The sequence below is a fragment of the Ctenocephalides felis genome, unplaced genomic scaffold (assembly GCF_003426905.1).
Source record: "Ctenocephalides felis isolate EL2017-DRISC unplaced genomic scaffold, ASM342690v1 CF-g0.4_SCAFFOLD_01604, whole genome shotgun sequence".
NCBI lineage: Eukaryota > Metazoa > Arthropoda > Insecta > Siphonaptera > Pulicidae > Ctenocephalides > Ctenocephalides felis.
In genome coordinates this window covers 46,546,257-46,561,633 of record NW_020537758.1, presented here as the reverse complement: position 1 = coordinate 46,561,633, position 15,377 = coordinate 46,546,257, and the positions used below count along the sequence as shown (strand labels likewise).

General features: G+C 29.5%; 4 protein-coding genes across 4 annotated transcripts; 3 read left to right on the top strand and 1 right to left on the bottom strand.

Moving 5' to 3' along the window:
* The first annotated feature begins 241 nt into the window (after nt 1-241).
* Nucleotides 242-3,913, top strand: LOC113373851 (tektin-4-like). Its single transcript, XM_026614123.1, has 9 exons — nt 242-301; nt 1,714-1,960; nt 2,076-2,241; nt 2,321-2,428; nt 2,518-2,636; nt 2,729-3,023; nt 3,104-3,326; nt 3,433-3,587; nt 3,700-3,913. The coding sequence occupies exons 1-9, from the start codon at nt 242-244 to the stop codon at nt 3,911-3,913; spliced, it is 1,587 nt and encodes a 528-aa protein (XP_026469908.1).
* Nucleotides 3,914-5,472: 1,559 nt separating this feature from the next.
* Nucleotides 5,473-7,211, top strand: LOC113372276 (40S ribosomal protein SA-like). The gene is made up of 6 exons (XM_026612603.1): nt 5,473-5,495; nt 5,697-5,825; nt 5,905-6,138; nt 6,230-6,394; nt 6,560-6,736; nt 6,942-7,211. Exons 2-6 carry the CDS (start codon nt 5,727-5,729, stop codon nt 7,155-7,157), a joined length of 891 nt encoding a protein of 296 aa, XP_026468388.1. The 5' UTR covers nt 5,473-5,495; nt 5,697-5,726; the 3' UTR covers nt 7,158-7,211.
* Nucleotides 7,212-7,523: 312 nt separating this feature from the next.
* Nucleotides 7,524-8,034, top strand: LOC113373139 (succinate dehydrogenase assembly factor 4, mitochondrial-like). The gene is made up of 3 exons (XM_026613454.1): nt 7,524-7,626; nt 7,685-7,888; nt 7,955-8,034. Exons 1-3 carry the CDS (start codon nt 7,593-7,595, stop codon nt 8,032-8,034), a joined length of 318 nt encoding a protein of 105 aa, XP_026469239.1. The 5' UTR covers nt 7,524-7,592.
* Nucleotides 8,035-8,109: 75 nt separating this feature from the next.
* Nucleotides 8,110-9,967, bottom strand: LOC113373850 (WW domain-containing oxidoreductase-like). The gene is made up of 6 exons (XM_026614122.1): nt 9,732-9,967; nt 9,427-9,664; nt 9,084-9,349; nt 8,828-9,007; nt 8,486-8,747; nt 8,110-8,307 (listed from the first exon to the last, which is right to left on the bottom strand). Exons 1-6 carry the CDS (start codon nt 9,824-9,826, stop codon nt 8,110-8,112), a joined length of 1,239 nt encoding a protein of 412 aa, XP_026469907.1. The 5' UTR covers nt 9,827-9,967.
* Nucleotides 9,968-15,377: the final 5,410 nt, after the last annotated feature.

The following is a 15,377-nucleotide window of genomic DNA, read 5'->3' as shown; positions in this document are numbered from 1 at the left end:
GATCTTTTAATTTGATGGCATCGTTTTGTTTTGTCAATACAATATGTGAGCGTTTTGTATAAGTTTCTAAATCCTTTTTTATTTCATTACTTTAAATTTTTTCAGTATAAGAATAGGTAAGAAGGCACTGCAAATAAAGAAAATCAAATTAAAGGCTACGTGCAATCGTTGCAGAAGCAAATAATTTATTTTATCATTGATTACATATGAAATAAATCCTATTAGATTCTGGTGTTTCAACATGGCTTCAATAACTGCAAAGCAATGTCCGCCGTGCCAGGCAAGAGCCGGACACAGTGAGGTAAATGAATATTTTGAATGTAATATGTATTTATATCAAATTTTTGCAATATTTTCTGCTGTTTGTTTTTGTAAATATTTATGAGAGGCAAAAATAAAACGTTTTTGACAATGTTATTGCTACATAACAATGGAGACTTTGGAAGGGATGTTCTTTAACCGGCGATTCTGTTTAGTACTAATTCAAGCCCAAATAATAATGATCAAAATTAAATAAGTATATATGTTATTATCATGTTATTATTGTATAAAAATAGACAGCATTAGAGATTGACCTGTTTAAATTATGCACAAATTGCTAATTATATATAATACTAGCAAACCCGACGAACACCAGTTGGTTTCGTGAGAAAGATGAAGAAATTTTTTGTTTTATATTTGAAAAGAAAAAAATTGATTTTATTATACAATAGTAATGAATTTATTTCGATTACAAAAATAAAGTGGTTTTTAGTTGAACTTCTTTAAGTAATTGAAAGTGAATCCGCAAATTATCCGTTTCATTGAAGTGCTATTTGGTAAACCACATTTTTTGTTTTTTGGTACAAACAAAGCGGATGGTTTTCCAACTCGTAAACAGGCAACGTATAACTGCCCCTATGAAAACAATAATTTTATAAATAATCTATTTGAAATTTATCCCGCAAACACTAAGCTATTGGCCTTGCGACTTGTTAATTGTCATTGCGAACGCAAGGCGAACTGGAAATTGCAATCGTTTGAAGTCAAACGGAAGACCAGACAGAATCATTGGTATGCCACCAAATCGCCAGCAATTTTTGATTGAATGGTGAAATTCAGTGCGTGTACATCATATTTCTTGGCGGCTCGTTGACTTAACCAAGCATAATTCTGATAATTCTCACTAATGTCATTACTCGAATTTTTAATTACGGTGCGTGAAGTTCCAGCAATTTGCATTGAAGCACGATGCCATGCACCACTAATTTTCTTAGCTATAAACCTTGCGGAGCCCTAGACCTTTCTGACGAATGCAAAATTGTCGCAATCGGCGTTCTGGAGTTAAATCGTTAGGAAGGAAAACCCGACTTATTTTTATACATATGTCTACATATACATACATATATATATATATATATATATATATATATATATATATTATATTTTATGTATACATAGATAATAGCAGCAAACAATGCTTCCATGTCCTTGCATAGAACTATTTTCTGTTAAGGCGTTACAAATTTATAGATCCATATAGGTATCCATATATGGATACCCAAATAGATAAAATTCGTTCATATTATACTTTAAATACAGCATGGTTTTACGTAACTGTTATTATGCGTACGATATAATATATAACTATAATGTGAATTGATTATTTAATCTATTATGTAATATAGCATTTAAGAATTCCAAAATTTCAATTTAATTATCATTTTCCTTCAGATCAACTATGACCAATCAGAAATAGAGCCTATAACCGACTGCTCTCCGGCTGTACCAGGAGACGAATTAACGGTAAACCGGAATCAGCGTGGCATTGACCCTTGTCCCCAGGTTAAAGCAAACGCAGATGGCATGGCCCTTGACGGCACTGCAGTAGGAGCCCCAAAACGAGATGAGAGGGCATGTTACATGCCGAAAGCCGACGATTATATGCCCGCTAAAAAAGACCATGCTATGGGACCTATCGGTATATGTTGATCGAGCACTTTCCTAAATTGCCGTAGTAAAATTACTATAAGTTATTGAAACCTAAAAAAAATCTATCATTGTTCATAAATTCCAAACCTCTTCTGATTTTCTAGGTCCTTGGGCTACTGGTAGGGTAGATTGGGGTCCTTTGGCGGGAATGACTGGAACTCGTCCAATTGTGGATCAGTATTCCATCACAAGATATAGCGAAGGCGAATGGCGTCGACATAACAAAGATCTTTTGAATAAAGGAGATAGCGCAATGCAAGAAACATACAGGTGACTAATCTTATGATGAAATACTGTTAAATATATTCCATGACGAAAGAATGAATTTAGTAAATCCTATGTGTTTCAGAAATTCGTATAACTCGAAAAATGCTATGTCCGAAATCTTTGCTATTGCTGACAAAAATGCAGCTGATAACGCCAATAGAATGGTGAATCGAACTCAAGAATTAAACAGGTAAAAATTAAATATAATAATATGTATTTCGTCTTATCTTTTTATAGATTGCATAATTAAGTTAATTTAATAATACAATCTATTAATAGATGGAAAACAGAATTGGAACGAGCAATATTTGCAATGAGTGAAGAAGTACAAGTACTAGAAGAGCAGAGACGAAGGTTGAAAGGTGCCGGATCTGTACTTAAAATACCAGAATCTATTGGTATGATATAAATATCAACTACTTTTTCATGCAGATACCCAATCAAAATATATGATATATAAATTATAAACTGGGCACTTAATTCATCACAGTATCAGAATGTATCGAGCGAAGATCCGGGCGCATGGAACCAGATTTGGTCCGCGATAACGTTGAAGAGGAATTAATACGAGAATTAGCTTTGATAAAAGAAATCAATGACTTATTTGAAAGAACTTTGAAAGATGTCGAAATGCAATTAGTAGCTAATAAAACTGCCAAAGCGAGACTCGAGTGCGATTGGAGCGATAAACAACAATCTTTTGAAATTGATACTTTGAATTGTAGTCTCACTATTAAAAGTAACATCATACTGTTTAAGCCAGGTGCGACCAGACTTGGACCACAGTGAGTTTTCATATAAAATAAATTAAGCTTTTTATAAAAAATTATGTATTTTTCTTTGTTTAATTATTTGTCCTTCTTAGACAATCGACTTTAGAACACTGGGAGCATTTCACACGGGAGACCCTAAATGAAGGAGAAGCAGTTCGACAACAATCAGTAACTTTACGGGGTACACTTGACGCAATTTTGATGAATGCTGCTCGAGATCTTAGGGAACAAGCAGATCGAGTTGATCTAGCCTTTGCCGAACGTATCAACTGTAATGAAGAATTTCGTTTGAGATTGGAAAATGATTTGAAAACAGTAAGCACAAAATTGATTTCAAAATGTTTCAGGTCTTAACTATTACTGATAATTAACAGCATACTTTAAATATGAAGAGCATGTTAATTAATAACTGTTGTTTTAGTGTTTAGATCGGTTAGCAAGTACAGAAACTTTAATAGAGTGCTTAAAAGATAGTTTGAGAAGAAATGATAACGCAATGAAAGTTGCTCAAACTCGACTGGATAATAGGTTGCAAAGACCGCGTGTTGAAAATTGTCGAGATGGACCATGTTTTGGGTAAAAATTAATATTTACAAACATTTGAAAAAAATTTAACCATCATCATCAATTGCATGCAATTGCTCAAAACTTCTATAATATAGTAATTTCTGTATTATTTGATTTACAGCCTTATAGATGAAGTGAAATCGCTAGCAGATGGTGTAACAGCTCTTAAAGTTCAATTGGCGGAAGCAGAGAAATGCAAAGCGGAAGCACTTTTGGCCAGAAGTAATTATGAGCGGGAAATAATGATAAAAAGAAAAACTTTACAAATTGATCGGGACAGGTGCCAATGGATGAGATCTCATTATCCGTCCGCAGCAGCCTTGAGCGGACATTGATTCAAATTTGATGTACCAAAAATTAGTTATCGCAAAATAGGTGGTTATGTTTGAATACCAAGAATTTGTAGTAAGCTTCAATTTTGTACTTTTAATAAAGAATTGAATAATAACTATTATTTTATTTACATATTGTCTTCATATATTATAATAATTTAAGGGGAATCCCTGCTTTAGAGGCTTTACCAAATCGATTTTTTTTGTTACAAAAATGTCTTCCAAACCTAGAAAAGACTATGTCCCTAAAATTTCAGAAACAAATTCAAAATATTTTTGGAGTTATAGAAGAAACAGTGTGCAAGCGTCAAGCATATATACGAGCGAAGTGAAAACTTCTAGGCGCGGTTTCTCGGTTTTTAATTTTTCGATTCTTTCAAATTGGCGGGAAGATAGAAAAAGAACTAAACTTCCTATCGAAGTCGAGACCGAGTTCGAAGCGAGATAAAATTCATTGTATCCAGGATAAAATTATATTCTAGTTGAACCTAAAAACTTGAAAAAAAAGTTATAATTAACCCACTTTTTAGACAATCTAAAGTGAAATTTTGTATCAAAATTTTGATACATGACTTTTAAACATGACTTTTTTTCAAGTTGCGAAAAATTGGAGAATTCTTCATTTTTTCTGTATTTATTAGGTTCAACTAGAATCTATACTATTGAAAATACATATATTTGTTAAGATTTTTGTATTTCTGATGGAACTTGTAACCTGCATCTTTCCCGCCAAATGACACCTGCACGCACGTGGCGCATGGCAAAGTGCTTGTACCCGACATATTATGATATATATTTTGATAAAAAAAAATTGAGAAGAATGTTGGAATATATAATAATAAAACCTGAAAGTTTCGTTTCAATTACATATGTATTTCCTTCCCTAAACATTCCTAAAAAAGCGAGTTTTTGAAGCCTGTAAAAAGCATGCTCCCTCCTTAATAAAGATAATCTAAAATGTAAATTGAAGAAACTGATTATGTTTGTTTGTATTTTATAATTTTACAAATAGGAAGCATATAATTTCGTCAGTATTATTTTCAATTATTGTTAAAGATGCTCGTAAATCAAGATTTAAAAAAAACTACTCATGTTTATTACATAGTCAAAGTATCAATGACAAAGCCATACAAAGCATTATCATGAAGGATTAAAAGCAAAGCAATATATCTACAAAAGCCTCAAAATAGTTATTCACACAAAGTATAAATGAAGTACATCATAATAATATGATGTATGAGGCCGAATTCTGCATAACAAGAAATATCTTAAATTTGGGCTTGGGTTTCAATAAAAAATGAAAATAAAGAAATGAAAAGTAATGAACTATTACATTATAATTGAATGTTACTAGTGTCTTACCTAAAAATTAATCGTATAAATTATTTAACTTAAATTTAATAACATTATTACATTATTATTGTATTACTATTAAAATCATATGTATTATTTTGCCGCGTTTTTTGTGTGGAGCATCTGCTTAAAATGTACCATAATCCCTTCTCTGGCAACACTAAATATTTAGGAAATGCTGGTCGAATGACACGATCGGTCATTCTGAAATCGCTCCCAGTGGCATTAATACGTAAGTAAAATTCCGATCTTAAATCTTCTTACCAGAAATTAATCATGGGTTTATTTAATTTTTATTACGTTTGAACGTATTGATATTTTTGATCTGTATTTATCGGCATGTGTATTTTTTAAATATGAAGTTTAATTTGATTGTAGTATTGAGGTTATCTTGGTGTTTTGCCATGTGTTTCTTAAAGACTACTTTTTTTAGGTTGCACCGTAGCTCTAAAGTGACGTTACAATGTCGGGAGGCTTGGATGTTCTTGCCCTACGGGAAGATGATGTTACCAAAATGTTAGCCGCATGCACCCATCTTGGCAGCGAAAATGTGAACTTCCAGGTACAATACATTACAAAACAATATTCTAATTAAGTTAAATTCATTAAAAATTAATTTATAAAGCCTTCGATTCATGTAGATGGAGCAATATGTGTACAAACGCCGTGCTGATGGAGTACATGTAATCAACTTACGTCGCACATGGGAGAAGCTTTTGTTGGCTGCTCGTGCTATTGTTGCTATTGAGCATCCAGCTGATGTCTTCGTTATTTCCTCCAGACCTCAAGGACAACGTGCAGTATTGAAGTTCGCCAACTATACTGGTGCTACTCCAATTGCTGGACGTTTCACTCCTGGTGCCTTCACTAATCAGGTAATAAATTTTTAATAATCTTTATATTAGATAATTGAACATTCTGATTTAAAATCTGCTTATTGAATTATATGTATATTTAATGTTTTAGATTCAAGCTGCATTCCGTGAACCACGTTTGCTGATTGTTACTGATCCTCACTCCGATCACCAACCCATCACTGAGGCTTCATATGTGAACATTCCTGTTATTGCATTCACCAACACTGATTCTCCATTGAAATTTGTTGATATTGCAATTCCATGCAACACCAAGGTGAGAATTTTATTCTTAAATGCTTGTTTTTAGTTCCCAATGATGATAAATTGGATCCAATTTATTAAAGATAATGATTACAAATATTTACACTGAAAATATTTAATGTCAATAAACATTAAATTAAGTTATTGCTCATGACTAATAAAAATATTTTTTTTTTAGTCCAACCATTCCGTTGGTTTGATGTGGTGGTTGTTGTCCAGAGAAGTCTTGAGACTTCGTGGATCCATTCCCCGTGAGAAGACTTGGGATGTCGTAGTTGATTTGTTCTTCTACCGTGATCCAGAGGAAGTAGAGAAAGAGGATCTTGTTCACAAGGAAGTTGTGGCCAAAGTTGAGGTAAATTATAAATTGAATGTTTTACATATTAAATACCTTGTATTATTTTTTTTTGACCACAACTAATACTAAAATGATGACATCTACTAAGGAACCTATGATTGTTCAGAGATTTTAACTTAACTCGTCTGATTCTCACAACTACTAAACATTTTAATTCATATCATGCTTGAAATTATATTTACTGTGCAATTTTTCTTAACAGACTGCTGTTGCTCATGATACTGCTGAAGTATGGGCAGGAGATGAGCCAGCCACTCAATTATGGACTGATGATGCACCTGTTGCTGCTGTTCCGGCTGTTTACCCAGCTGCTGCCAGCCAAGATTGGGCCGAACAAGTGCAAGAAGAATGGGCTGCCAACCCTACCCCAGCTGCTGGTCAAACTACTTGGGGAAGCTCCACACAAGAATGGTCATAAATCAAATGATACTTTTTGTATTGGATAAATGAAATAAATAAAAATTAAAATAAAGATAGTTTTTTAATATATGAAACTGAATGACTTATTTTCAGGAAATACTTATTTCAACTTAGCCCAATTAAACTTCTATATAATTCATAGCCGCTCTCACATTTGATATTTTTTTATGAATAAATACACACTAAAAAAAACTTATTTACAAATGTCATAAATGTGCGTAATTAATTAATATTTAAACAATTCTCAAATTCTGCCATACATTTTTGTTTTATATAATAAAATTTTATATGATAAAACCGATAACTGATAAAAATTAGTTTTCTCACATGGCAATAAATCATGTAACATAACCTAAAAAGTGAAGGCAGGCCCTCCACTGACAGCTATTTGTTTTTATCTTAAATTTGCTTCTAATGTAATTAAATATATAAAATGATTCGTTCTATGACATGCATCCAAGGCAGAGGTATATTTTTAACTTACTCATAAAATACTGAAGCTTATAATCTATATTCCTACATTAGCTTTGTTTCAATTAACCGCCGGTGTACGTATGCATTCTTCAAAACCGAGCCCTGATTCCAAACCAGTGAGCCCCAGAATTGAGGAATTTAGAAAAAAATTAAGAGAAAAGACTCCTATTGGAAAACTTGATGAACTTGATAAGCATCCTTACCAGGAAAAAGAGCCACTACCCCCATGGCCTGATAATACAAATCCACACACAGGTAATTTTCATAATTTTAATATTCTTTCTTGTTAGTTATGTATATTGAAGAATTATTTAAAAACAGGTGAAATTGGTGGACCTCGCGGCCCAGAGCCTACACGTTATGGGGATTGGGAAAGAAAAGGAAAGGTTTCTGATTTTTAGATCAAATATTTGAAATATATCTTGCAAATTATTTATTACCATAGTATTATTATATATTAATGTTATTTGAATATTTCAATAATCAGGCAATTCTTGATCACCCATTTTTTCTCTTATCATTTTGATGCTGAGGTCCCATAGTTCTTTGGCTAGAGTATCACTTTGGCCTAATTTTGAAGTTTCACAATAATAGCAATTATTAAGATAAATTCCTGAAACACCTTCAAGTTCTAATGCGGTTGCTGCATACACTGTCGTGCTTGCTGCTTGTTGCTGTAATTTGTTTATATAACATATAGAAAAAAGTCATATATATACTAATTTTATCATGATCCCAATACTTCATATTTTATATACTATAATTTAATTTATAGTTTAATTTCATATTTGACTTTTACTATTATTTTTCTCTGATGAGAAATTAATTACTCTAATAGACCAAAATTCATACCAAAGATTTTGTGAAGGGGCGAACAAGAGCAAATAGAATTCTCATAAGCCACCAATTTCTCTGTATATTTGTTGATACCATATTTCCTGGATGAACTGAAAATACTGATATACCATGATTTGCCCACCATCTTTTTGATAGCTCTCTCACAAATAAGACATTGCACAGTTTTGCATTATTATAAGCCATCATTGACCAATACTTTTGCATAGGAACTGACAATAAATCTGGAGTAAGATTATCTTTGGGAAAATTTGCAAATCTGAAATAGATCGTAATGTTCTTAACCATTTCTGCTATGCTCTCTTTTTTATACTCATTTAGTAATTTAAAATAACTAACCTATGTGATTCAGATGATAAAGACACTACTCGACTGCCTTTTTTTAATAGTGGTGCCAATAAAAGTGTTAAATACATGTGTGACAAGTGAGAAACTTGGAATGTTGTTTCAAAACCATCTACTGTAGTTGAATAAGGTAAGCCAAAAACACCAGCATTCAATATAAGCATGTCAACTTTTCTAAAATGGGGTTTTACAAATATTTATTATATAATTTGGAAGCTAATCGTTTGAATTTTTTGATGTAAATATTTACTTTAACTCATCCAAACATTGTAACGCAAATGCTTTCACATTTTCCAAGCTTGATAGATCAAGTTCCATTACACGACACCTATTTGCAGCATCAGGTTTTTCTTTCCTAATCTTTTCAATGGCCTCTAATCCTGAATTTAGATTTCGGCAAGCCATAATCACATTACAACCATGTTTTGCTTGAGTTAAGGCAGTTTCATAGCCAATTCCACAATTGGCTCCTGTTATAATTGCAATTTTATTTGACAGATCTCGACCATGTAATACCTGAAATAGTTTAAGAGATCTTGAAATACTATTATAATCATTGTAGAATTATAAAAGAAATTTGGCTTTGTGTTTACTTGTAAAGCAGTTGTTGAGGCATCAAATCTTTGTCTGATATCATGAGGATGTGTTTTTTCTTCAACTGCAAAAGCTAACCTTGGATCAGTATATGTTGTGCGATTATTTTCTTTATCAAAATATGAAACTTTTCCTTCAGAATCAACTTGTTTTACCCAACCAAAGGGCAATTCACCTGAGACTACTTTCTTTTTGCCTGTTCTAGGGTGAGTCCACTGCGTTCCTTTAGTGATATGGCTATTAAATCATTTAAAAAGTTATTAATATTTTTTTCTGGTTAAATTAAAATCTGGTTGGTATTTACTTCACATAAAAGACGCTGCCATCAGCAGTGGCTCTTTCCTCCCATGCTGGTGGTAATTCATCTTCGCTGTCAGAGTCAGGCAAAATAATAGGCATTTTGTCAAACTATTGTATAAATTATATTTAATTATGCTCAATAAATAGTTACATATCTAAATCTGACATATCAATATCCACAAAATTATGGTATCAATAAATGCTTTATATCTAATCAGTGAATTCAAATTGATAAATATGTGCCAGTATTTCAAATACTTTGTACAATAACGCGAACGTGACTAGAGATAATTCTGTATTATTATGCAACTTTTTATTGTTTGTTTAAAATTAAAGTTTAAGGACGATTTGATCTGTCGAATTGTCAACTGTCACTTTGACGTTTGTTTGTTTTGACGTTCACCGATCAGTGATACCAATATTAATTCCAAAATTGTTTTGGCTAGGGAGGGAAAGGAGCCCGAATCTTAATTTCGATATGTAAATTTAAAAAAAAAGATGTTTCATGGAATATTTGATGTGAATACAGTTTTATTTAGTTTATTTTAACAATATAGTTTTGTTTAATTGTGTAGTTCTTTTGCATGTTTATTTCTATTCCATTTTTTTGCAATTTGTTAATAACTTTTGTTAATGAAGTAAAACTGTTTTTACTCCAGTCAGTTGTAGTGGGTAAAATTCAAATTTAATTATTTAAGAAAATTATTAATTTAACAAACATATTATTAAATATTGATGAATATATTCTTCATCATTAATTGTTGCTGATGGTTACAATTGACATTTATCCGAAAAATATTTTTTGTTGGTAATTTGTGTTTGTTTTTTCAATATGGCAGTTTGATAGTTTAACGACAAAACAGACAAACGTCAAACTGACTGTTGACAGATCAAATTGTTCTTGTTGTTATGTAAATAATTGTTTTTTTATTTGAACATTAAAAATGAAACTTCAAAAATAATTAAAATAATTTAAAAACGTTTAGTTATTCCATTCTAATAGTTTAGACACAATTGGTGTGATTGTTTGTTATCATATACAGAAATAATTTTTATTTGTAACGCTCACAAAACTCATTGATAAATAATAGAGTGCAATAAGTAGAAAAATTATATGAAAATGGATGATTTGAGAAATATTAGTTTGAGAAAATTTTAAACAGAAATTGAATTAAATTGTAAGTCAATTTTTAAAATGTAATAATAGTTTATCAAATTAAACATAATTCAATCGAATTCTATGCAATTTTTACAGATATTATAATAATATACTGATATTAACTACGTTCAAAAATAATCATTAAATGGAATTAATTCATCTATACAAATAATCTTCAAGAGGCAAAAATAATGGAAAAATACATCTTATACGCCGACGATATTGTAATAGAACAAAATACTAGATGAAATGATTAACAAGGACATGAAATTATATTTGGAATGGCTAATTGAAAATAAATTAACGATTAACATTGGAAGAACTAAGTACATATATTTTAAACGAAAAAAGTAAGAAAATTACTAAAATAAACATTAAAATAAATAATACAGAGATAGAAGAAGTGAAATACATGAAATACTTGGACCTTATAATACATGAAAAGGTAACATGGATAGAACATATAAATGAAATTAAAAAGAAATAGCGGCATTAAATAAGGTGCTATTTTTTAAAGCACATATAATACCCATAATTTTATATAGAATAACAACTTGGAGTCAAACAACTAAAGCTAACTTAAATGACAAAGAATAGTAAACAAAGCCATAAAAATATCAAATAACTTTCCACATTTAACACCCACCAAATTCACTAAACAACATAATTAAAATAGAGAAATGCAACTTAATACATAAAATGAAATATAACATAATTAAAACAAGTACAACAATAGGCATAAATCGAGATATACACGAACACTACAATAGTCACAAAAATTTTCATATTGAACATAAAAGAAAGAAGAAATTGAGAGAAAATGTGATATGGTAAGTAAAATATATAATAAACTGCCAATCGGTATTAAGAATACAAGTGATGACAATAATTTCAAAAGGAAAATAAAAAAATATTATAAAGAAATTGAAGATTGAATAGATATTTAAAGACATTTTAAATATAATAAATATTATATTATTGTATAATAAAATGGACAAATGATATGTATAAATAAAATATGAAAATTGTTTCATAATCTTTCATACCAGACACCCCTGCCTGACTGAGATATGAAAATAATGTATAAATAAATAAAACAAAAGTAAAAAAAAAAATACAAGAAAATCGACTTTTTGAGAAATATTAGTTTGAGAAAATTTTAAACAGAAATTGAATTACATTGTAAGTCAATTTTTAAAATGTAATATTTAGTTTAATAGTTTATCAAATTAAACATAATTCAATCGAATTCTATGTAATTTTTACAGATATTATAATAATGTACTGATATTAAAATTACATTGTAAGTCAATTTTTAAAATGTAATATTTAGTTTAATAGTTTATCAAATTAAACATAATTCAATCGAATTCTATGTAATTTTTACAGATATTATAATAATGTACTGATATTAACTACGTTCAAAAATAATCATTAATTGGAATTAATTCCTAATCATTGTTATCAATTTTATCAGTTCTGTTCTTGGTATTATCGAACTTCTATTTAAATCATTATGATCATCCCATCTGATCATAAGAAGTGCGCATGAATGCTTGCATTCATGTTTTGCGATATGACAGACGAACGGCGGTTGTACATGCGGAAACATTGAAACCGTTCACCGCCTGGTTTAAATATGTAAAAATATTGAATCGAATTTAAATTTAATCAGATAAGTAATATTGAACTTAAAAATTCGAAGTTTCTTCTTCCATTCCTAAATTCCAGTGCATAAATCGCATTTTCAGTCAATAAATTATTTGTTTATTTGTTTGTTATTTTTTAATTTCGTTTTTATTTGTGTTATAAGTGAAACGTTATAGTCATTTTGAACCTGTTATAATTAAGACAATATAAAGTGAGTTTCTATTAAATAGTATTCAAAATTTTTTATTTGAAAATGTGAAGTGAAGTTTTTTGGAGTTTGGCTGAATAAATTGCTGATATTTATGTAAGTCATTACAATTTCATTTTAATTAATTTATTATTTATATGAAAAATAATTTATAATAATATTTACATTGTATTTTCAGAATTGATTTTATGTAAATATAATATATTTATATAAAATTAATTCTTATAATATATTTATATATAAATATATATATATATTTTTTTAAGTTTTACATTGGTATATTAAAAATAAATGTTGAATATCTTCCAAAAATTCTAAAAATTCAAATTAGAAATTTATTTATGCTTTATGAAAGTGATATATTTGCTTGATTCTTCATATAAATGCACAATTTAAATTAATATTTAATAACAAAAAGACCTATTACTTAAGGTGACCATACGTTCCCCATGTAGAAATTAATATAGGTAAACCAATATTGGTCTATATTGACCAGACCACCTAATTAATTAATCCTGGCCAGATGAGTCTGGCAATTTGGAACCAATATCGCCTACCAATATTGATAAATATTGGTTTGTTGTAGCCTCATTAACATTGGTCATGAATTATTCTGGCTATTTATAACCAATGCATTTTTTATATACATTGGCTAGATTATTTTTATGTAAAAAAATGCATTTTTACTTTAAATACTTTTATTTAATTTTTTTTTAAATACATAGCCCACAGATTTCTTCCAAGAGGACTTTTAAGACTTTTACATTTATTTTAGAATATGGATAACGAATAACATATATACAAAATTACAATGTATAGTAAAATTAATAATGCGCTTAACATAAAATTACATATAATACAAAATGTAACAAAATTATTTTTTTACAGAATAAGTTAAAATAATGATAAAATAATAATTTAGTTGCATGTTAATTATAACGATGTAACATTTAAACAAAAATATTATATTTGCTTTTAATATATTACAAAACAATTAATTCTATCGCTATGTATTTTTATGGAAAAACCTTCTATTGGAACAAATAAAGTATCACTCTAAATGAATTTTGGAAAGTAGATGTGCTTTCACATCTCTGATACCCGTTTTGGCCGGGACAGTCCCGCATTTTCACCTTGTGTCCCGGGTTTTTTTAAAAGTAATATTTGCCCCGGAATTAAATCTTTTGTCCCGTATTGTCCCGTTTTTTTTAGTTTGTTGTTTAGTAAATTAATTATGAAGAAAATTGAATAGAATTATATACAGCGCTTAAAAGCAAGAACATATATAAAAAGGTATTACATATAATCGAATAATGAAGTTCTTACTAAAAGTCCGTAATTCTGATTAAGAAAAATTTGATTCATATAAACTGTTTTTAATAGTAGTTTTAAAAAGCGTTTGTTATTAGCCCTCCTCCTCCCGTCCCGGATTAACATAACTAAAAATTGCCGTCCCGGTTTTGACTTAAAAAAATATGGTCACCTTATTATTACTGGAAAAAATTTGGGTACTTTTAATATGTGCATTTTTCACTATTTGCTATTGTTTATTTTGGAAACACTTATTGTAATTTAGTAAAAAAAAATTAAAATATATTTGTTTGATAAAAAATATTAAAAATCAAAAAGTAAATCTTTGTATCGTACACACTTTACTTCGACAAATCAAAAGTGTGGCAAATTTCATTTCACTTCACTAGTTGATCTTTATTTTATAATTTTTCTGGGTATATTATCTAATCTAGAAGAACTAAACAATCTTTGTTTTTTCCTTAGATATGTTTTTATTATGCCAATTTTATATATTTCTTACCTGATAACATTTTTATCAACAGACTTTCGATATCATAATCAGATTATCATAAGTTCATTGAGATTATATACAATGATTTGCTATCATTTATCGACTGTGCAATTCCTAAATAAAAATAATTTTGAACTCAAATTTGCAATATTTTCTTGAATCAATCGCACTAATATATATAGGAACAATTTTAAAACTATCATGAACTAAAACTTAGAATCGAAATAGAAATATTTCGAACCAAAAATACATCAATTATTAACAGAACACTACTAGTAAATGTTTTTTTATTCGCATTCAGTATTAAATCTTCGATATTTTGTATTACAAAATACATTTAGCCAAGGGAGGCGTATAACTATTTCTGAAACATTTATTAAAATAAACCAAATGATATAAAAAATAAACTAGTGGGGTGCATGGCATCGTGCCTTAAGGCAAATTGCTCGAACTTCCCGTACCTAATTAAAAATCTTGGTACGAAACCAAAAAAAAAAAATTACACAAAATGTGTACACATTATAAAAATCTCAATAAATTATTTGATAATTTGATGTACATATGTCCAATAAACATTTTTGACCACAAAATGACATTTTTTAACTTTTTTTTATTGGGAGTCCATAATCGCTGGAATTGCCTACCCAAAATTTTAATCAGTTCTTCATCTTGTCAATACAACTATAATGTTTTTTGAATTATTAAAATCGGTCGCTCCGTTCTCTTAAAAGCTGAGCTACCATTTTTGGCACTTTTTGCCCCGTATCTTTGGAACGGCTAGACCTGCCTTTGCCAAAAACTAATCAGCACATCTCCTTATCAATACCAA